Source organism: Ictalurus furcatus, chromosome 23 (assembly GCF_023375685.1).
Source record: "Ictalurus furcatus strain D&B chromosome 23, Billie_1.0, whole genome shotgun sequence".
NCBI lineage: Eukaryota > Metazoa > Chordata > Actinopteri > Siluriformes > Ictaluridae > Ictalurus > Ictalurus furcatus.
In genome coordinates this window covers 13,011,899-13,033,769 of record NC_071277.1, presented here as the reverse complement: position 1 = coordinate 13,033,769, position 21,871 = coordinate 13,011,899, and the positions used below count along the sequence as shown (strand labels likewise).

Below are 21,871 nucleotides of genomic sequence, written 5' to 3'. Positions count from 1 at the left end.
AGAGGTTTAAAAACATGGTCATGCCATAACTGGGAAAATTGCCCTCTAAAGTAAAATTAAAGTGCACATCTCATTTAAAATATACAGTAAACCATGAATGTTCTTGCAGCCCACTAGATGGCAATTATGTGCTTTATTGAAGGACCAAGGTTTGCAATGATGCAGAATCAGATGGGAAATAAGTGCTCATTTAAAACAGCTTGCCCTTATTGCATTTTGATAAATTACAGATCACGACTGTAGAAGAAATGAACTCACTAAAGTCAAATATAAATTCAATAATGTAATTCCATACATTTGTTAACATTTTTCTTTATTTTTTTTCTTTTTAAGTTAACATAAAAATACCAAAATAAAATAACACTTTGTCCATAACATTATAGCCAAACAAATGTCTGACATCTGATATGGCATAAATTGAGATTTTCCTGGTATAATTAAGTAGTGCTTTCTGTACTACTTCCTGTTGGCACGTTTGGGAAGGAACTCAATGGAGCTAAAACGTTGCATCTTAGTGAAAAAAATGTTTTAATCCTACATTTTATAAAAGTCTAGACATAATTAAAAATTCTTTACTAAAAAAAAGCAGTGAGAACAAGCTGTGAGAATCATGGCCAATAAAAAAAAAGCCTGTGCATTGACACAGGCTTGTAATTCAAATCACATTACATGCACAAACAACCTTGATAATCTGAAATACATGTGTGTATGTCTGTTCCAGTAGGCCCAAAACACTTCTTGAGCACAGTAAGTACACACACTGATTATTGCACCCACTCATACACACACACACATACATAAAACATAAAACATAAAAACGTCTACCGATTTACAGCAATTAAGACTAAATGGTACAAGTGTTTCTCTATCAAATGGTTGAGGATGACACGTGTATTTAAATGATGAGGCACAACAGCTACACACACACACACACACACATATATTGAGCACAGTAAGTACTGGTTGTTCCTTTTTCTGACCCTGAATGGTTTTTGGCGAAATGATTAAAGCAAACTTCTGTGAGCGACGACACCTGTGCTCCAAACCTACTGCACTCGGCCACGCATAAGGATGTGGCATACCTTGTAAACATTTCATGTTACATAGCTCTTTGAACTTCATCGTAGAAGCTTCAAAAAAAAAAAAAGTCAAGCTTGAGGACATCTATATGCATTGCAACATACTAACTGTAGAGTCACATCAGCTGGGATAAAGGCACGAACACACAACATTCACATCAGCATGTGTGAACACTGTAAAGACAAGGCCACACACAGACAGACAGACACACAGACACACACACAGACAGACAGAGATCTCTACAGAAAGATATGCATTTTTTTCTAACAATTTGGCTGAAAAATGAATAATAGAAAGTTTGATTCGATGCAGATGGCAAAAAAAAATGCTCATTCTGGTTTAACTTTTTCCTGAGCGATTATTCGTTATAACACACACACACACACACACACACACACACACACACACACACAAAACAAAGGCACATATATCTCTGAGAGAAACTACTACTTGTCTACAAGCAGAATATTACTGAACTCATATATAGCAATGCAGTAAAACAGTGTGCAATATATACAAACATTCTAATATATTCTTTTTATAAGTTCACATAAATAGCTAGAATGACAAAACATGCTATGTTGCTGAGGGCCAAACTTTTCCAATAAAACGATGTGGCTTTATGACTGGCACAGTCTACATCAACTGCAAGTCCAGATAGGCCCCTCCTCCAAGGCTCTGATCTGCCATAGGTTGTTTGGCTGAGAGCAGGGGGGGCAGAGTAACCAAGGCTTCACTGTTGCTAGGCTGTGAGAGAGAAAGAAAGAAATATTACTATTTATAACTTGCACAGCTAGTTTAACCTCAGCGTCATTCTGTAGCACAGCACTGAATACCTCATTAACAGATAAGTGTACTTTACATGCATATTACAAAAGCATGTATTCTCTATAAAATTCAGCACACAATGTAACAATAACCTTCCTTTTAAACATGAACATTAAACCAGATTCAGTGCCCTCCACTAATATTGGCACCCTTGAGCAAAGAAGGCTGTGAAACACTGTCTTTATTGTTGAACCTTTTGATATTTTGTTTGAAAAATTCACAAAAATACTCTGCTCTTATTGACATCAAACAATTGCAAACAAAACATGTTTATCCAAAAAATAAGAATCGTTTTTAAATATAGGTGTGCAACAATTATTCCCACTCCTATGAATTCATATGAGAAAAATATATTTGAAGTATATTCCCACTGATATTTAAAAATGTTTAGTACACCTGGGTGACTAGGAACAGGAACTTGTTCAACCATGACTTCCTGTTTCAGAGGGGTATAAATATGAGGTAACACACAGAATTCCCTTAGTCATTCATAACAATGGGTAAGACCAAGAAATATAGCGGCAAAAGGTTGTTGAGCTTCACAAAATGGAAAATGACTATAAGAAAATAGCACAAGCGTTGAAAATGCCCATTTCCACCATCAGGGCAATAATTAAGAAGTTCCAGTGAACTGGAAATGTTATGAATAAATCTGGAATTGGACGCGTGTCGATATTGTCCGAACGCACTATGAAGAGGATGGTTCGAGTGGCTAAAAAATCTCCAAGGATCCCAGCTGGAGAATTGCAGAAGTTAGTTGTGTCTTGCGGTCAGAAAGTCTCCAAAACTACAATCTGAAGTCACCTACATCACCACAAGTTGTTTGGAAGTGTTTCAAGAAAAAAAAACTTTACTCTCATCCAAAAACAAACTAAACTGTCTTCAGTTTGCCAGAAACTACTGGAACTTCAGATGGGATCGGGTTCTATGGTCAGAGGTAGCCATATGGAAAAGTACCTCATACCCATGGTTAAATATGGTGGTGGCTCTTTAATGTTTTGGGTCTGTTTTTCTGCCAGAGGACCTGGACATTTTGTTAGGATTCATGGCATCATGGACTCAAATGTCAACAGATATTAAATGAAAATCTGACTGCCTCATTCTAAATTCATGTTTTTGGATATATGGGGTGCACAGGACAGAGGTGCACAGTCCTACTGTAGATAATTTGAGGAATCAATAATTTGCAATTAATTTTTTTCTTGTTTCCTTTTTCCTGCAGCAAAACTATACAAACTATACAATTTGTCACAAAAACAGGTATTTCAGCAACAGGTTTCCACATTTGGCTGTAACCATACAATTTTCATTTTTTTAAAAAAAAATCAGACATTAGTGTAATTCTATTTGATTTTATTTGGGCAGTGATTATGGCTCTGGGTTACTAATTTAAGTTCTTTAACAACAGACAATGAGCAAGCCAGATGCGACAGTGGAAGAGAAAACTCTCAGATGACATGAGAAAGCTGGACTGAAATTGCATTCAATACTATGTTGCATTCTAATTAGAGCTAATTAATTAAGAAATGAATGGATGAATTAAAAGTCATCTGGATTGCAGGTACATGCAAAATCCCAAAGAACTGCCACTTTTATGCTTTTGAGTGTTCATGGGCCTGAAACCTGCTTTATACAACAGCCAAGTATGGTCCAGTTTCAACTCAACAAGGTTGAAATCTTATGTACATTAATGCTGGTTGGCTTTAAGGACAGGTGTTTGCTGTGCTTCTGCATCTATCAATTGGGTTAATATTTTTGCCTTCTGGTATTATGTCAAAGATCCTGCAGTTCCACTGAGATATCAGAAAGTAGAGCTCTTCTTAGAGACTATACTGCAGAAATCATTTAACAAAAGAAACAAATTGATCAGACGTCATTACTGTCAAGTTCAATCGGAAATATATTACCAACCCTCTTCCTGGAGATCTACTGTACCTTCCTGCAGGTTTCATCTCCAACCAACATCTAACACACATGTTTTAGCTGAACAAGAATTTCTTAAGGCGATGATTAGATGGTCAGGTGGGCACGATTATGGTTGGAGCTAAAGTCTTCAGGAAGGTAGATCTCCAGGAACAGGGTTGGTGGCCACTGCTGTGGATTATCAGATACATGCCGACAGAGTGTGAACACGCATCAGCAAATTTCAAAATAACTAACCTTGACCCACTTACTGTAAACTAATATGTGACACTCAAACATATGTTTGTGATTAAAAGAGCGTTTTTCATGTTGAGCTCATTCTCATTTGCATATTTTGCATGTTATATTTAGTTTTGAGATCAGTACTTCCTACTAATATAATCTACTACTTTCACTGTTCCAAAATATGAGAGACGCCTGAGGACGAACAGAGAGAATACGACAGCAGAATCGTGTTACTGCAGGCCGATGTACCACACCCTGTGTAACGTATGTGAGGGAATCCAGACCAGATGAACCTGTTCAGCTTAATGCACAGCTTTTCCACTGAAACGTTTAAATCTCTTATGCTCAACACCACAGGACATAGGACACACCCAAATATTCTCTACAACCAAGCCCTACCCAAAAACACCCAACTACACACACCTTTCATTTTCCACTGAAATTTTGGGATAGAAAGCAGAACGAAGACAGCACTAGCGCACTCACTGAATGGTTCGTGTTCAAAGCTTTCCTTCTGACTTGTAATTACTCAGACTCAGAAAAGTTCCGAGATACCCGAATTGGCAACAACTAAACTCGATTTCAAAAATAATAGAGAATTCCTACACACTTTGTTGAAAATTGTGTTGAATACTGAGGCACAGGGCTCTTGATCAGAAGGCTGTGACTTCAAATCGGAGTACTGCCAAGCTGTCACTGTTGGGCCCTTGAGCAACACCCTCTGCAGCATATACAGCAGATACCCTCAAGGGTGTACGTATAAGCTCCTGACGGATGTGCACTGTTTCACCCACCTGATAAGCCTGTACCATGCTGAGGATTTCCTTTACTCCGTTGGTGTAGGTATGAGTGGAGGTATGGCCCTGCATCCTGATCAGTGCTGCATGTGGGCTGGAGAGGACAGAGCCAGGTGTGTGTGTACTTGCTGGGAAGTAGCCCACATTGGGTGGAGAACCTGGGGGGCTAAAGGCAAGGTCATTTTAAAGCACGTAGTACAAGTATCACGATACTATACTATATATTTTCCTATTTTTGTAGTATTGTAAGTGACAAAAGACAATGACCAGCACAAATTTATTATTTTTTTTTTAACAAACTCAACCATTAAATAGTAAAAAAATAAATAAATCATGAAGTAACCTTTTAGAGTTTTGGTCAACACAGGACTCAACTTCTTTCATAGACATGTTAGTCTATTTTTGCTTTGATTAACGGTTTCTTACATTACCCTCAATGCCGTTCAACTACCTGCTGATAGTGGTGCCAGTGGAAATTAGCCCTTGCTTCATCTCTACCTAAAGAGAGGGATGTAGGAGCACTTTAGTCCTTTAATCTGTCCAGCTCTCTCACCTCCTTATCGGTACATGCTGCTCAAACAGATAAGGTTCCAAGGCTTCAATTTATGTTAATGCAACTATCAACACCATGGCACTTGTCATCTCTGAATCTCCATCCCTGATCTGGCTACATCACTCTCCTCTCCTCTCCACCAATAGTTGGTGGAAACTGCTGTTGCATCATCCAAGTAGATGCTACATACTGCTGGTGGATGCAGAGATTTCCACCCCATACAATGTAAAGCGCTTTGAGTGTCTAGAAAAGTGCTATATAAAGCTAAGGAATTAATATTATTATCTCGTAGATAGGGTGCACAGTGGCTTAGTGGTTAGCATGTTCGCCTCACACCTCCAGGGTTGAGGGTTTGATTCTCTCCACACTGCCCTGTGTGTGTGGAGTTTGCATGTTTTCCCCGTGCTGCAGGGGTTTCCTCCAGGTACTCCAGTTTCCTCCCCCAGTCCAAAGACATGCATGGTAGGCTGATTGGCATGTCCAAAGTGTCCATAGTGTATGAATGGGTGTGTGATTGTGTATGTGATTGTGCCCTGTGATGGATTGGCACCATGCTTCCTGGGATAGGCTCCAGGTTCCCCATGACCCTGTAAGATAAGTGGTATAGAAAATGGATGGATTATCTCATAGATCGCTAACTAGCTGAGCCAAGTATCTGCTGTAACTCAGCGCCAGTGCTTTATGGAACTTTGATTCCAAAGTTTGTTGTGTCTTGGGCTTTTCATTAATATGATGTTGAATGTTGCTTATTTCGCAGGTGATATTCTGCATGTCGCTAGAAAATGGTGAGTGAGAAAAGAAGCTCTTGGGTTTTTTTGTTTTGTTTTGTTTGTTTTTAGGAGCTAAGTCAAACCTGACTGTTACACCGTATGTTAGAGATTGTGGATTTTTTTTTTCTCCCTTTAAAAGCCATTGTAACTGCACAAGCAACGACCCCCTGTGATGTCTGAGTGGCAGACAACTGCAAACTTCGCAAGGAAAATTAAAACAGCACCAGCAACCAACAAATTAGTACCAGGATCACTACAAACTTCAGAAATATTTCAGTATGATCATATTTAATGTGTTTCCTTTTACTCACACACAGCTGCTAGGAAAATGTAGCTATCAGTACCTACAGTAACGTAAGAATTTAATAAATATTGTTCCTTACAAAATTTGACAAAGAATTTTGTGTGAGAATCATCAGCATCTCAATTCTAATCTGAAAAAAAAAAGATTCCTATTTCATCCTGAATTGTGCGTACCTAAATGAACCTCACACTCATTTGATTTATTCAAATATCATCAGGTAACCCATCCAGTCCTCCCACACACATTTCCGTATAGGGGTTATAGGAGCTGGGTGTGAAAAACACAAACACACACACACACAGAACACAGAAACACACCCAGCTAAAATGTGCTGTTCTAGTTGTGCAAGTCTTTCTTGAAGGCTGTAACAGGGTTATTATGTTCAGAGCTCTGTGAAGCTGCCTCAAGTGAATTCACACTTACAATCAGTAAAATTTGGTGACTTAAAGTACAAGTAATGCTGAGAATTACTGGAATAAAAGTAAAAAAGAATTTTTTTTAAAAGCCAACTTTCCTCCAACATTATAGTCAAAATCATGTTGTTAATTAGTAAAACTAAACTACATAATTGTAACTGCTGGTTTTAACTAGCCATGTTTTTAAAGAGAAATTTCTACAATTTAACTCAAGGTGACTGTTAACACAGTCATATACATCTCTTTATAATTTTGTGATTAATTGGGATATAAGAATATTATGTAATATTATGTTATCAAATGTTGTATCATCCATGACTTAAAAAAATGAAATGAAAATGAGAAAATAAACAACAGCCAAGTAATTATGCAAGGGATGTTGGCTTTTTTTTTCATTTACTTGTAAAACATTTTAATTTTTCAGCTGCTCTTCTGGAAAGCAAATAAAAACATAACTCATGCCAGGCCACAAGGTCTTATTAGAGTTAGGTCATTAGGTCTTGAGACTACTACAATAACTCACAGGCTGCACTAATATAACACACCTGGCTCGTCAGTAGAGGAATCCACTCTGATTTTTTTTTTCCACATACCTTTAAATTCTACTATATAACAGTAGCATTACTAATAACCTATTCAAAACCAGTGGCAAAACACTAGCATTTCTGCCGATTCAGCTAGAAAATGTAATCTACGATAGCTGATGTTTAATTGAATGACTTAAAATGAGCTTAATTCAAAGGTTAATGAAATAAAATGTAATAATACAACATCCCAGTTGTCCCAGAATTCATTTACTGTACATAAAAATGAACGTCTGAGTACACTACCAAGAACTTATTTCATCATTCATAAAAACTAGCAAGCAAAGTACCTGGTCTATATCAGTTTATATTATTTTACATTGTTTTTTACATTAATTAAAAAGCTAATTAATTCATATTTTAAGAGACATTATTTAAAACTATCCTATTTGTTTAAATTCTAAAAACTGTTGTGACATCACATTATTTTCATATAATTAATATTTTTATAGTAGCTGCATGATTTTTTTTAACTTTGATTTGTGGATTTCTGAACCCTACTGAACAGCATTTTATTTGACTTTATATGTCTTGCACTAAGTGCCTTTCAAAGGTTTTTACTGTGTTTCTGTATCAGGTCCTGACCCACGACTTCCAGAAACAGAACTTATAAGAATTTATAAGACAGGATACATGTGTTTGTGAGTCTCTCAATATGCTAATGGTTGTGTATTTGATCTTACCTTGGATAGTAGGCCGTGTAGTTTATGTACATCTGGTTGTTAGCTGGGTAGAACGTAGCCGGTGCCATTGGGCGGGGACTCAACAGGAACTGGGAGGGATAGAGACCTGCTGCCTCCACAGGAAGGACTGCCCCTGTAGGAAGCACTGCGCCAGCAGGAAGTACAGCCCCCGCAGGAGGGAAAGAGTAAGATGCAGGAGAGAGACCTGCAATTGCAGAACACGAACGAAAGAGTTTAGGTACGACAAATCTAAAACTAATACCTCACACATCTAGTTAAAGTGACTAGGTAAACCCATAGTTAGTATTTTGTTTAAACTGTGTTTTAGACCAGATCAAATCATGCCCATTCACACTTCAGTTCAAGGATTTTGATAATGCACCAGTTACAGTTTACTTACCAGTGTGAAGTGGCTCCAGAGAACCATTGCAAACCAGAGTTCTTCAAGGAGAAACCATGCAAAGAACTGTGATAGGGCATGATACTGGTCCTCTTTAAAACACTTCAACCCAGCCTACACGCACCCCCCCCCCCCCCCCTTTACCATTGTATAATCTATAGTCTTCAATTCAGAGTCTGAAATCCATTGTAACTCTTAACTTCTTTTTATGACCCTGTTCATTGTTTGTTGTCAGATCATGCACTCACTCATGCACACAAACAATGAACTGCTCACTGCAAAACACTCAGTGTTCCAACCTTCAAATCAGCCTGTTCTACTGGCGGTACTGTTTCATGTTCTCACAGAGTCTAAAATCCTATTGTTATACAACTCAACATTCAAGATTCTCTCCTTTACAAAAGTGTGCAGCCTGGCCTAAACTTCCCTCAAGAATCAGTGACTGCCACCATCATTCAACAACTAGTCAGGTGTGCCACCCTCCTCCACCAACCTTCCCAACAACGTGCACTACAGAGCACAAAGCATGAGTGGTGTCTGTGGGACTTTCAAATGATCTGGCTTCTCCAGGTGCTCCGAGTGCTTGATGTTGGGTATTTTGGGGTCAAAAGGTGAGCAACCTGATAATCCAGACTAGATCAGATGGAAGGGAAGGAGAAATCTATACTGCACCAAAAGAAAAAGTCACTGTACACACGTTTTGTCCGCGTCACGTCTTGTGCATCATGCGAACAGAGTGCCATACAATTTTCAAATCAGGTAAACCATAATCACAAGATTAATTCACAAATCAAAGACTTAATAATCCCAAATCAGTTCCAAATTAGAGCCCCACCCTCCACAGCTGGAAAATGAGTGAACGTGGAATCAGTCACCACAAATAATCACAAAAAAAAGAAAAAAGAACATCCACCCAGATGATTTCACTCCTGCCTGTTCCACTTCCGGTCTTCTTCTGGTGCCATGGACTTCTGAGTGAGAGGAAGGAAGGGAGCAAGGAAAGGAGGAAGAGGAAGGCGTGAAGCGCCACCTACCCGCAGCTCAGAGAAGCAGCCCCGCAGCCCATTAGCACTTACGTCGTAACTTACATGGTGGCGGCGAAAGGCCGCTCCTTGAGAGCGAGCCACCCATCAGCACCACATTCATCTCCTGTGCCGAGCAGGCGAATACCTCCACGTAGCGTTCCTTCATGCTGCGCTTGTGGCAGCGCTGAGCTGTAGCATGCGCCCTTTCCACCGACCGCATCTGGATGAATGCATCACCCGATGGACGGCCCTAGACATACACACACACGCACACACACACACACACACAAATGCACTCAAATTAAACATAGGCCTATGCTTAGCCTCAATTTTTATCCCGAATGCTGCATTTTATATACACTACCCGTCAAAAGTTTGGAGACACTCGACTGAAATGTTTCTCATGATCTTAAAAACCTTTTAATCTGAAGGTGTATGATTAAATGTTTGAAATCGGTGTTGTAGACAAAAATATAACTGTGCCAACATATTCATTTCTTTCATTACAAAACTAACATTTTATTTACAAAAATATATTTTTTAAATGGATTACATTCTGGAATACATTTCTGGAAATTCTAGGCAAAAAGGGGGTCTACTTTGAAGATGCTAAAATATTAAATTATTTTGATTTATTATCACAACATAATTCCCATAGTTCCATGTGTGTTACTCCAGTGTTATTCCAATTGTGTTATTATTATTATTCTAAAATGTGTGTGGTTAGGGGGGACGAGTGTGTCTAAACTTTTGATGGGTAGTGTATATGTATAATCATATAAGTAGGACACACATAAAAGTGAAAAACAAGAAAAGATCATAAATTAAAAGCCCCTGAAAATACTATTTCATATATATATATATATATATATATATATATATATATATATATATATATATATATATACAGGTAATCAAAGCTTATATTGTGCAGCTTTTCTGTTTTGACTCTGATCAGGATACAGATTGTTAGAACAACATTTTGAACCCTCAGAACCTTTCCAGGTTTTGGCTTATTAATTTTATTTTCGATGGAGAACATCAGTTATTAGCTACATAAGCCATAGGAAACAAAAACGGGAACCTGCACACTGAAAAGTAAAAACAAACCCATATATGTTTTATTTACAAAACATGACACTCATAATAACTGTCACAAGGGGGCTTTTAGAAATGTTTTAGTTTTACAGTTGAAATTTTAAACCTTATGGTGAAATGCACTTTTGTCATTTAGATTTTTTTCATATATACTGTAATTGTCTGGAGAACACATGATGGTGTAAGACTGGATGGGTCTGAAGCCTATATACCATAAACAAGTTTATGAAGATGTATGAGGCATTCCACAACACATCTAACCACATAATCTGCATGCAAGAATGAATATTTTATTTATTTATTTATTAAAAACAGGTCCGGACAAACCTTAAAAATAGTGAGTGCATTATATACGCGTTCTTAGTCTCATTTTGCAAAATACGTAGCTTTACAGAGATAGAAGAACCAGCTGCCCTGAAGGCCTCTGTGTACTTCATGCTGAGATGATGTTTTGCTGGTTTCCATGTTTCCAATGTGATGTAAATACAGAGCATTCAGACTTCGGCAGAGGCTTGCTTGCCGTCTCATGCACATGGCGGTTGGGTGAACTCCACAGATGAAGAAGCTATGTGACCAAGCTTCTTGTGTATGTGACTGGTTGCTGTTACAAACAATACAATACATGCCCAAGCTGATTCTGTCAAAGATGGATGACTTTAAGGAGTGTCAGTCTTCTTTCTGTTGTTATGGAAACTGTCATGAAATCTAATAGCACCACCTGTAGTACTGGAGAACTTGTGCACAACAACCAATATGAAACCTCAGAGAGTATACAATATTGTAATCTCACTACGGTGGCTTTGTGTTCGCACAACCTTTGTAGATGGTGAACATTAACAATAAGATCTGTAAGAATAAGAATATGTGTGTGTGTGTGTTAAAGAAACTATCATTAACTGTGACATTTTTGAGGCAATGTCCATTGTTAAAAGCACTATACAAATAAAAATTGAATTGAAATTGAATTGAATTGAACCTTAACATTAAGAACAATCTTGCATGTGGGACCCAAGACGTCGATATATACATTGTGTATGTACTTGTCTTACCTGCTGATTGAGAACCATGTGTACTCCATGTGGTTTAATATCGGCTGTGTATTCGCCTAGGAATAGCAGGATATCTTGAACAGTAGCGTCATATGGCAGACCTCTCAGTCTCAGACAGTCCCTCGTTCCGTGTATGGCAGCAACTGTTGGTGGCACAAACGCTGGCTGGGCAACTAAGGGCAGGATAGGTGAGGGGGCCACTGGAATTAGCGGCACCGAGGAATATCTGTTCAAAACCTGTCACATACAGATGTCCGCACAATGAAATAAAAACTTTTCCAAACATTACGACATATTAGAACAATGAGCAGCACACTGCAGTGATGGATCTGGGCCAAGAGGATACCAATGTTTGCTTTCTGCAAGAGTGGTAATAAAATGACAACACACCCTGTGTGGGTGTCTGTGTGAGCATGTGTTCTGTATGGTACAACTTCACTGGGTGTATACAACGCTTGTATTATATCAGCAAAGATGTTTTAAGTAATTGCGAACAACACACACACACACACATATATATATAATTTACCCATATAAGGTACGTATAAGAAAATACATTTGACATTTGAATGACATTTAGTGCTGATTACTAATACTGCAACAATTTGGGTACAACTGCATACAGTTTGACTGAAATGCTTTGTCAGTGCACTGGCAGCTATCTTTTTATGCGCTCACACACACACTTTAAGCATCATTTACCAGGACTGCAAACTGCCAAAGGCAAAATTTCTTCACTTTTCTTTTTCTTCATCAGGATAAGATTTACCAGCTTTGTCAGTTTTTTTCCTTCATTAGTACATATTACTGCTGCTCTGCTCTTTTTCTCGCTATTTAGAATATTTATTTCTCTCTTATATATTATCTTCCCCAGACTGGAAACGAGGAACTGATTTCTCAGAACAAATTAATAAATAAAACATTTTTGTATGAGAATAAATATACTCAGGTGCTAGTCAATATACCTGGGTGCACCACTAAAATATTACCTCAAGTACGGGAAACACCTCACCAGGAAAGCCTGTTGTTATGCCTGGTTCATTGGCAAGTTAGGCAAGAAACAATGCTGACTTAGTACAGGTGTGTCAAAATCCAGAGCTGGATTACCACAGTCCTACAAATTTACGTAACACCCCTGCTGCAACACACTCAGATCAGCCAATCAATTAGACTGACGTAGTTGACGAGTCAAATCAAGTAAGAGCACGAAAAGCAGTGCAGTGTGCTGGCTTGTGGCACCGAGTTGTATAAACAAGGGGTTCTCAAACATTTTATAGCCAGGGACCGATTAAAAACTACAAATTTATTCAGAGAACACCACCAGCACTGATGTTGTCGATTGGCATTATTTAAAAGGGCCCAATAATATTTTGTCAGTTTATTAGCGCCATAGAGATTTTTATTCACAGTAATAATACATACTAAGTCCAAGTTGACATTATTTGTATCTGGATTCAATTATTAGACCAGTCTAATAAGAATAATAAAAACAATAGCTTTAATAATGGAGGATTGTGATTTCCACCACTGTAACAAAACTGAAAACAATCATAGACTCTCTGACTATGCTTCACTGGACCACTCTGAGAACCACTGGTCTAAACCACTGGTCACTGGTTCATACCCTTTTTAATAAATGATTCCATGAATAATATTTGTACAAACCTGTTGCACCTCTGCCGCTGTGCTCTTGAACAGCTCGATGTACCTCTTGCCCAGGATTTCCTTGTGCTTCTTCAGTGCATTCTCTGCGTACTCGTCACAGGAGAACAAGACAAAAGCGTCCCCGGAGGGCCTGCCATCAGGGAAGCGCACAAATAGTATACCCTCTGTGCCGTCCGTCACTGGGCACGACGGAGAGAAGAACTGCAGCACCTGCTCAGCTGTGGCAGTGAATGGTAACCCTCGCATGCGCACGATCACCTGGTTCTCCCGTGACAGGAATTTTGCAACTTCATTAGAGGTGCCTGTTATTGAAACACAAATATAATGTATTTGTATTACATACAACGTTATTCCTTCTGACAAAAAGGGCACAAGATGCTGTGAGAAGACTGTTTCTTTACCTCCTGCTATCTTTAAGAAGTCTTCACCAGTTGCTTTATAAACCTGGAACACAAAACTACAATATTTTCTCTCTGCATTGCTTTATTTATTATCAGATAAAGGAAAAGACACAATTTGATCTTTAAGAAAATATTCTATAGTATAATAGCTATTATATTAGCGTGCAGGTACTGTTACAGACCGTGTTCTGAGTTAATGATTGAAGTTCAAAAGTTACTTCCATATTTATGATGAGAAAGATCAGAGTAGGTGTACGCTTAAGACAAATACGGTAATTGCAGTTTTTTTTTGTTCACTGAGAGTACTTTGTTCGCAACATTTAATGTGGCCACGAGACATGAAATCACAATGTGTCTGCAGAATTTACCCTATTTTATCATGCTTTTAATTTGCTATTTTGAATGGCTGAATGAATAAAATAATGGAAATAAATAATTTTTGTTAATACAGTGTGTTCTCCTGTACAGAAAACATGCCACCAGTTTGAAGGATAAGCTGACCAAGCACTCATCTGCGACACTTTAAAGCTTGATTTAAGTAAGTGTTATTCATAACTTTATCCATATATAATTCAGTCACTGAGATGTCTCTGATTAATAAGCTGAATATTCCATGGACTTTTTATTAATTAATTATCTGTTTATAAGGGTGGCAGTGGCTCAGTTGGTAGAGCGGGTTGTCCACTAATAGTAGGGTTGGCGGTTCGATTCCTGGGCCGCATTACTCCACACGTCGAAGTGTCCTTGGGAAAGACACTGAACCCCAAGTTGCTCCTGATGGCAAGTTAGCACCCTGCATGGCAGCTCTGCTACAATTGGTGTGTGAGTGTGTGTGTGAATGGGTGTATGAGAACCAGTGTAAAGCGCTTTGGATAAAAGCGCTATATAAGTGCGCCATTTATCTGTCATATTTATTTATTTTATATTGCCCTCAAATGACATTCCATCGTTTTTCCAAATGTATTTGCAGCACAAAACACACCACATTTTAGCATGAAATATTGTGGTGACAACAATTTATCGAACAGTAGCACTGGATTTAATTCTCCGCCTCACTTGAGCTCATATCACATTTTAAAAAAGCCTATTTAAATTCAAGGTCAGAATGCATAACAAAGTGCATAACTAAGATGCATGACTGTTTTTGGCAAACTCTACCCTACGCACACAACTCCTGCACAACTGTCCGAGTAGCACAGTCACATCCGGGGTCTGAATACTGGTGTGCACTATTATGTTATTAAATCAGAATACATTTCTAAATGACACACACATATTAGGATGACAAAATACACATGCTCACATTGGTAAGATAACAGGATGATGTAATACAATTCTTATTCATGGGATGAGATCACAAATATTAACACTAACATAGGTATAACTCTTGTTGTACTAATGATGGTTAAGAAAATGCACCTCAATGTATCTTGAGCCCATGTGATGTTTATGTCTCTGCAGCGCCAGGTCCCGGTGTTCTTCACTCTCAAACCGAACGAGTGCCTCACCATTCCTTCTGCCCTGAGCATTCAGGCATAGAGCAGCACCCCCTCTACACACACACACACACACACACACACAGGCCTGTGATTATATGTTTCTTATTATATTTTCTATCAATATACACTACATCTCTAGGGCAGGTGATTGAGTCTCATGGCTTCTCATATCATTGCTATGCTGATGACACCCAGCTCCATTTGTCCTTCCAGCCTGACGATCCATCCGTCTCTGCACGCATCTCTGCTTGCCTTTCGGACATCTCGGTCTGGATGAAGGAAAACCATCTTAAACTTAACCTGGCAAAATCTGAGCTTCTCGTGATCCCAGCCTGTCCCTCAATTAACCACAACCTCACTGTACAGCTTGGCTCACTCACACTCATGCCAACCAGGACGGCCAGGAACCTTGGGGTGATTCTTGATGACGGCTTGACCTTTACAGACCATATCTCAGCAACTGCAAGGTCCTGTAGGTTCATCCTTTACAACATCAAGAAAATCCGACCCGACATCACCAAACAGGCTACACAGATAGGTACAAGATCCAGGCTCTTGTTATCTCTAAACTGGACTACTGCAACTCACTGCTTTCAGGCCTCCCAGCCAGCTCCATCAAACCCCTTGAGATGATTCAGAATGCTGCAGCGCGCCTTGTCTTCAACCAGTCTAAGAGAACCCATGTCACACCCCTCTTCATCTCCCTCCACTGGCTTCCTGTAGCTGCCCGCATCAAGTTCAAGGCCTTGATGCTCACCTACAAGACCTTGTCAGGAACAGCACTCTCCTACCTCAACTCTCTCCTGAAGGCCTACGTTCCCTCTCGCAATCTGCGATCGATTAGCGACCGACGTTTAGCAGTTCCAACACAGCGTGGCGCAAGGTCCCTTTCCAGAACCTTCACACTAACTGTTCCTCAGTGGTGGAATGCACTTCCAATCTCAATCCGGACCGCAGAATCTCTCACCATCTTCAAAAAACAGCTAAAGACCCACCTCTTCCATGAACATCTAACCAACTCATAATAAAAAAATTTTTTTTAAAAAAGGGCACTTACACCTCTACTCTGCACTTTGCTTCATCTGGAATTCAATTAATAGATCTTGTATGGTAGCACTTCTTGTATTGTTCTCTGCTTGATATATCGCTTTGCTTGTATCTTTCTCATTTGTAAGTCGCTTTGGATAAAAGCGTCTGCTAAGTGAATAAATGTAAATGTAAATGTAAATATGGTCCATTTGGAAGATTTATATAAATTTTATAAATCAATAAAGCCTTGTGCTTTTGGCATTGTTAGGTACACTCTATTAATACTTTTAAGAAAGCTTTGAAATGCACTATACAATACAACATATATTATAATTATACACAATTTAAAATCACTTTAATTAGAGGTGCATACTTGGCAATGTTGAGACCCCTGAAGAAGCGTGCAACGTCCTGGTCTGAGGATTGCCAGGGAAGGCCTCGAGCCCTGATCACAGTATTGTCATCTATCCTCTCCATCTTGCTGCTGCACACACACACATACACACACACAGCATAATATGCAACAACATAACCAACCATAAAGTATTATATGAAGTATTACAGAATATAACACTGAGAAACACTACATGAATGTGGTTAAAGGAAACTCTTACCAGGTACCAGTTTCAAACTTCTCATTCACTTTCTCAGGGCACGAGAACATTTGACCTGTGATGATTTTGTAAAACTTCAAATTAAACTTTCACAAATGAGTGTGTGTAAGTGAATGTGTCTGTGTGTGTATATAAGTGTGTCACTTACAGACAGGCTCAGAGACGAGTGCTAGAGCAATGCTGGACATCTGCTGAACCTTGAGCGCAGTAAAGTTATTTACAGAATCCACCTTCACATTCAGGTCTGACCAGAGGTGCAGTTAAGGAAAGCTACTAAACCCTATACTCCACACCATAACACACCATAATTAATGATAATAATGTGATTAAAAACAAAAGAGCAGGATAATCGCTTATATCAACTCATTATAACCACTAATGTATAACCTAATGTAATCATAGTCTACTGAAAAGGAAAGTTTATGAATCACCTTTGTATATATTATATATGCTCAAGTGTGCATGTGTGTGTGTATATGTGTGTATGTGTGATGTCATTAGGTGGGTGTGGCAGTTCAAGCTTGTTGGCTAAACATTCTTTGCTTTCTCTTGCAGGCTTATTAGGTGCACACTATTGTCTCTCTATTTGCATTTCAAAACCTTAGGGCTCCTGCAGCCAACACCCTTTTCCTCACACACACACACACACACACACACACACACACACACACTCACACCCTTTAGCATACTACCTCTCACACAGGCTGTCAACTGACTTCTGACTTCAGTCTGAGTGCACGTTTACGTACATAAAATACAGCCTTTGCCTCGGAGTATCGACTATAAACATGGTGTAACTTTCATTATAACATTGAGAAAAAAGGTGGTTTTATACAATATGTTAGGAGCAATGCAAATAGAACTGTGCAAATTACACAACTTCACTGAGCAGTCTATGTTGCATAGCTGTTAATCTTGTGTATACTAGTGTATGTCAAAAGATCAGCTATTCAGATTCCTGGACGGTTGATGGTCTTGATGCTAAACAATAAATAAGAAAGAAAAAAAAAGCCAAAGGATACAATCTGTCATAAACTTAAGATCCAAGTCCTTCAGATCAGCCGCAGATGGGACATGCTTCTTGAACTCTTTCCGCAGGTCAAAAAACGAGAAAAAACATTCGGGTAGTGGGATGTTCTGCAACAGAAAGCGCAACTACATTTAGCTTCAGGGATGCTGGCAAAAGAATTTGAAGCCCAGTAACATTAACAACTGTACATGACTGATAATGTACAATATAAAATAATGTAATGACAGAGTTATAACATTAGGTTACAGTAGTAGACCTTCATACCTTGCTGGAAGCTTCTGGGTGCAGAACCTGACGCAGGTGAAGCTGACCATCCGTGCAGAGGCAGAAGGAGTTTCCTGAACTTGTGCTTATTTCTGACTGCAACCTTTCGTTAAACTACACGCACAACACACAGACATATACCATTAATGAAACTATTACTGTCCGGATTTAGATTTCAAGTGCAGGGTAAAGGAGTCCCCCACACATTTCCTAGTACAAGTATAACAGAAATGTTATGGCCAATATCGGCACGTCAACGTTTTGAAGTAAATCAAATGTCATTAAAGTAACACAGTGATCATTATGTTCTTAAACCATCATTTGTAAGTTGGTCAATTACAGAGTGTCTGAAAAGTCAGAAACCAATGTCCGCAAAACTACATATACTTCGTTTTGCATTTATTGTGTACAACATACGCGCTTAAGTGTCCTTCCTTACACTCTACGCATTTTCTCAGCCGCTGTATCGTGTATGTTTGTATGGATTTTACTCAGCATATTTGGATCAACATATTTGCTTAACATATTCCCTTTGGGGTTTTTTCTGACTTTTCAGACACCGTGTATAGATGTGGACATGATACCACATGGACATGTGATGCCATGTGATATTCTCTGGAAAACAACAACAACAAAAAAAAAACTTGATGTTCATGTCTGCTTTCAATGCTATCAAAACACAATCAAAACCATGTCAAATAGATTTAATCCGAGTCAGGGTGATAGCTACACGAGATAAAAGCATAAGCAATCGACTCCCTGAGCAAAACTCCAGCTGAAACCACAAAGTACAATTCCAGTCATCTGAAATTGTTGGAATAAATAGAAATCAAATTTCAACTGAGCTCAAACTGTTTTATCTAACGATAAAATCATTCAAGACGTCAGCTGAAACCTAGAGAACCCATTAGTAAACATTCCTGCTGTCATCCTTGTAGATTATTTTACCTGTAATGCCAACTAGAATTTATCTCGGAGTCCAAATAAGCAAGCAACTAATAAATAAATCAAACTGCAAATATAAATATGTAATAATGTAATTCCACTCTGTGGTTTGCATGTCGGTACACACGTTTAAAACAAACAAACAAACAAACTACTGACTGTTAAACAGTGGTATCATATTATTCAGTGAAGTACAAAATAAAGTGTGTGTGTGTGTTTAAGTGTTTATTATTACTAACTCCATGCTGTTTGATTTCGCACCTGACTGAGAGCTTGTTCGAGCGGAGCAGCAGCTGAAAGGGCCTCCTCACTGAGGCCGCTCGCCTCCCTGCAGTCCTCCGTCAGCTCCACACTCTCCGGCTTCACCAGCACTTCATTCACTGCACCAGTCTTAACAACAACAACAACAAGTTTTCACATCAAAATAAAGTCAAACACACAAAGAATCCGTCTAAACGTGTCTGTTATACACCGAATATCTGTGAGAAACCTGTTTCAGCGTGTATGGTTTTGAATATTTTGCCGATTAGCTAGCCTCCAGGCGTCGTCGAGCTTTTTACCAAAATAAAATACTGAATAAACTTTAAAGAACAAAACAAAAGTTTGTTCTAAATGTAGAATTGTGGATAGTCAAAGTTATTCTCACTTAGCCTGACAAAAAGGATAGTTATTTACCGTTTTATTGCCTAAATTCAAGACCTGCCACACCAGCTGAATGATTTCCTTCTCGTCTGAACCTAACAGGTCTCCGCTCGCGCCAGACGTCGTGGTGAAGAGCAGCACCAGGTATTCAGGATTGACCGTCATTTTTTTTTTAAATACACAAGTAAACGGAAGAAGAAAAAAAATGAAAAGAAATAAAGCAAATGTTAACAACCCGAAACCCTGATACCACAGAAATTCCCAGGTGACAGTGAAGTAAGGGCCCCCAGTCACCCCCACACCTAAGGACAGGTAAGCACTGCGCCGAGCTCCTTTATGTCTCCGTAGCCTTTCGATTGCGTGTGAAACTCTATGCAAAAAAAAAAAAAAAAAAAAAAAACACAGTCGCGCGAGCCCCGTAATGGCTGCTCGCTCGTGCTCGCTTTTGTTCGCGCCTCTTACCTGGCCGTCGCCCACGTGACTCACAGGTAAAGCGTTACCTGGCCAGCGCGAGCGCTCTCTATTGGTGCTCAGAAACAGGGACGTGGCAAAGGACCAGGAAAAACACACACAAGCAAAACATATCTCACGACAAAGTAAAGCCAATCTAGCTCAATAACTTAGTCAATTCATCACTACACTCTCAGAAGAAAGTGTATTAACTGTATTATTGTAACAGAAGTGATACCTTCAAGCACAAACAAGCATTTGTACCTTTAGTATGCACCTTAAGTCATTGTTTAAAGGTACACTATAACCACGTTTAAAGGTGAAAGCTCTCAGTGATGAGAAGAAAAAAAAATTCAAAAGCTACTGTACCAGCTCCCAAAACACAAGCTGAACTGGTCAAGCTGGTTGACAGCCATTAGAAGCTGTTAGAAAGCAGACAATTTCTTAATTACTACTAATGCTACATCATAGACAAATAAGTATTAGGAACTAACAAAATGTTCTACCAGCTTGACTAGTTTGGCTTGTGTTTGGGAAGCCAGTCTGAAGACGCTGGATTTTTCAGTAGGGAGGTAGATCTTTTGTACCTATAATATCTAGCTTTCACCAGCGTTCACTTTGGATAAAGTGCACTATATCCAAAAACATGGATATAGTTTACTTTTAAAATGATTTAAGGTACAAAAGATGTACTTCCCTGCTGAAAAAATGCACACTACATACACATTTTATGTGAAGGTACAAAATTTGAATTCTTGTGGATACCACTCCATCAACAAGGAATGGTACAATGTAGTACCCTTTTTTATGAAAGTGTACTGGAAAGGAAATCATGGCCCACTCAAGTAGCCATCAAATAAAATAAATAAGTGATCTGTAGTAATAATAATGATAATAATAATCAGCCAATCTGCAAGTTGCACTGTTTATGTTGTGCCAGGGAATTATCTTTTCCCATGTTCATTTGCTTGTGGATTTAAGTTTGATACCCTCAAACATAAAACTTTTGCACCTTTAGTATACAGTATATCTTTAACTAGAAAGGTGCAGACCTTTAAAGCTTTAATCTAAGTAATTACAGTGGAATTATACCTTATATCTCTCTTAAAGGTACACTATATCTACATTTCCAGGTGAAAGAGACATAAAGGTACACAATTTAAGGGTACCACCCTGTCAACGAAGAAAGGTATAGATTAAATACTGGTGTGTGTTTTTTCCCCCCTGAGAGTGTAGGCTAATGCAGTATTTACAGTAAGAGTACAGTAAGGTGAACTCTTTAAAAATTCTGTGTCATTAGCAATCCTGCTATCTAGGTACACATGGTACACATCCACTGATAGCAGAGAGGCTTCTGCACAGTGCCACTGCCCTAGAATGGTGCACAATCCTTCACATGATGGTCAGAATAGTCAGTCTGGGCTGCAATCAAACACAAATGAGTTTGTTATGTGCAGAAGTCTGAAGTGCAGGAGCTGGAATATTACACAAGTAAGGACAGTGTAAGTACTAACTTTTCAGTGTTCTTAATAAAGCATTGCGATGCAAGTAGTTCATTGCACACTTTGATAATCTACAGTGGAATGCTGTTGCACTT

General features: G+C 38.8%; 1 protein-coding gene across 4 annotated transcripts; it reads right to left on the bottom strand.

Moving 5' to 3' along the window:
- Window positions 1-646: 646 nt before the first annotated feature.
- Window positions 647-20,633, bottom strand: esrp1 (epithelial splicing regulatory protein 1). 4 transcript variants are annotated; one of them, XM_053612035.1, is made up of 15 exons: window positions 19,858-20,616; window positions 19,444-19,572; window positions 18,238-18,351; window positions 17,966-18,080; window positions 17,092-17,187; window positions 16,944-16,998; window positions 16,703-16,813; window positions 15,221-15,353; window positions 13,802-13,844; window positions 13,401-13,702; window positions 11,736-11,972; window positions 9,640-9,838; window positions 8,164-8,368; window positions 4,851-5,019; window positions 647-1,827 (listed from the first exon to the last, which is right to left on the bottom strand). In XM_053612035.1, exons 1-15 carry the CDS (start codon window positions 19,987-19,989, stop codon window positions 1,717-1,719), a joined length of 2,151 nt encoding a protein of 716 aa, XP_053468010.1. In that variant the 5' UTR covers window positions 19,990-20,616; the 3' UTR covers window positions 647-1,716. The 4 variants fall into 4 exon arrangements, with proteins under 4 accessions (XP_053468010.1, XP_053468011.1, XP_053468013.1 ...); XM_053612036.1 differs by having other exon boundaries at window positions 9,652-9,838; window positions 19,858-20,614; XM_053612038.1 differs by lacking the exon at window positions 647-1,827 and adding an exon at window positions 5,305-5,351 and having other exon boundaries at window positions 4,970-5,019; window positions 19,858-20,633.
- Window positions 20,634-21,871: the final 1,238 nt, after the last annotated feature.

What these genes read in the sequence shown, in the direction of transcription:
- esrp1 (XM_053612035.1), bottom strand. Translation starts at nt 19,989, where the DNA reads ATGACGGTCAATCCTGAATACCTGGTGCTGCTCTTCACCACGACGTCT. An exon ending in TGAATTTAGGCAATAAAACG is followed by an intron (nt 19,573 to 19,857) that starts GTAAATAACTAT and finishes GTTGTTGTTAAG; the next exon opens with ACTGGTGCAGTGAATGAAGT. An exon ending in ACATGGTTCTCAATCAGCAG is followed by an intron (nt 9,839 to 11,735) that starts GTAAGACAAGTA and finishes GTGTATGTCTAG; the next exon opens with GGCCGTCCATCGGGTGATGC.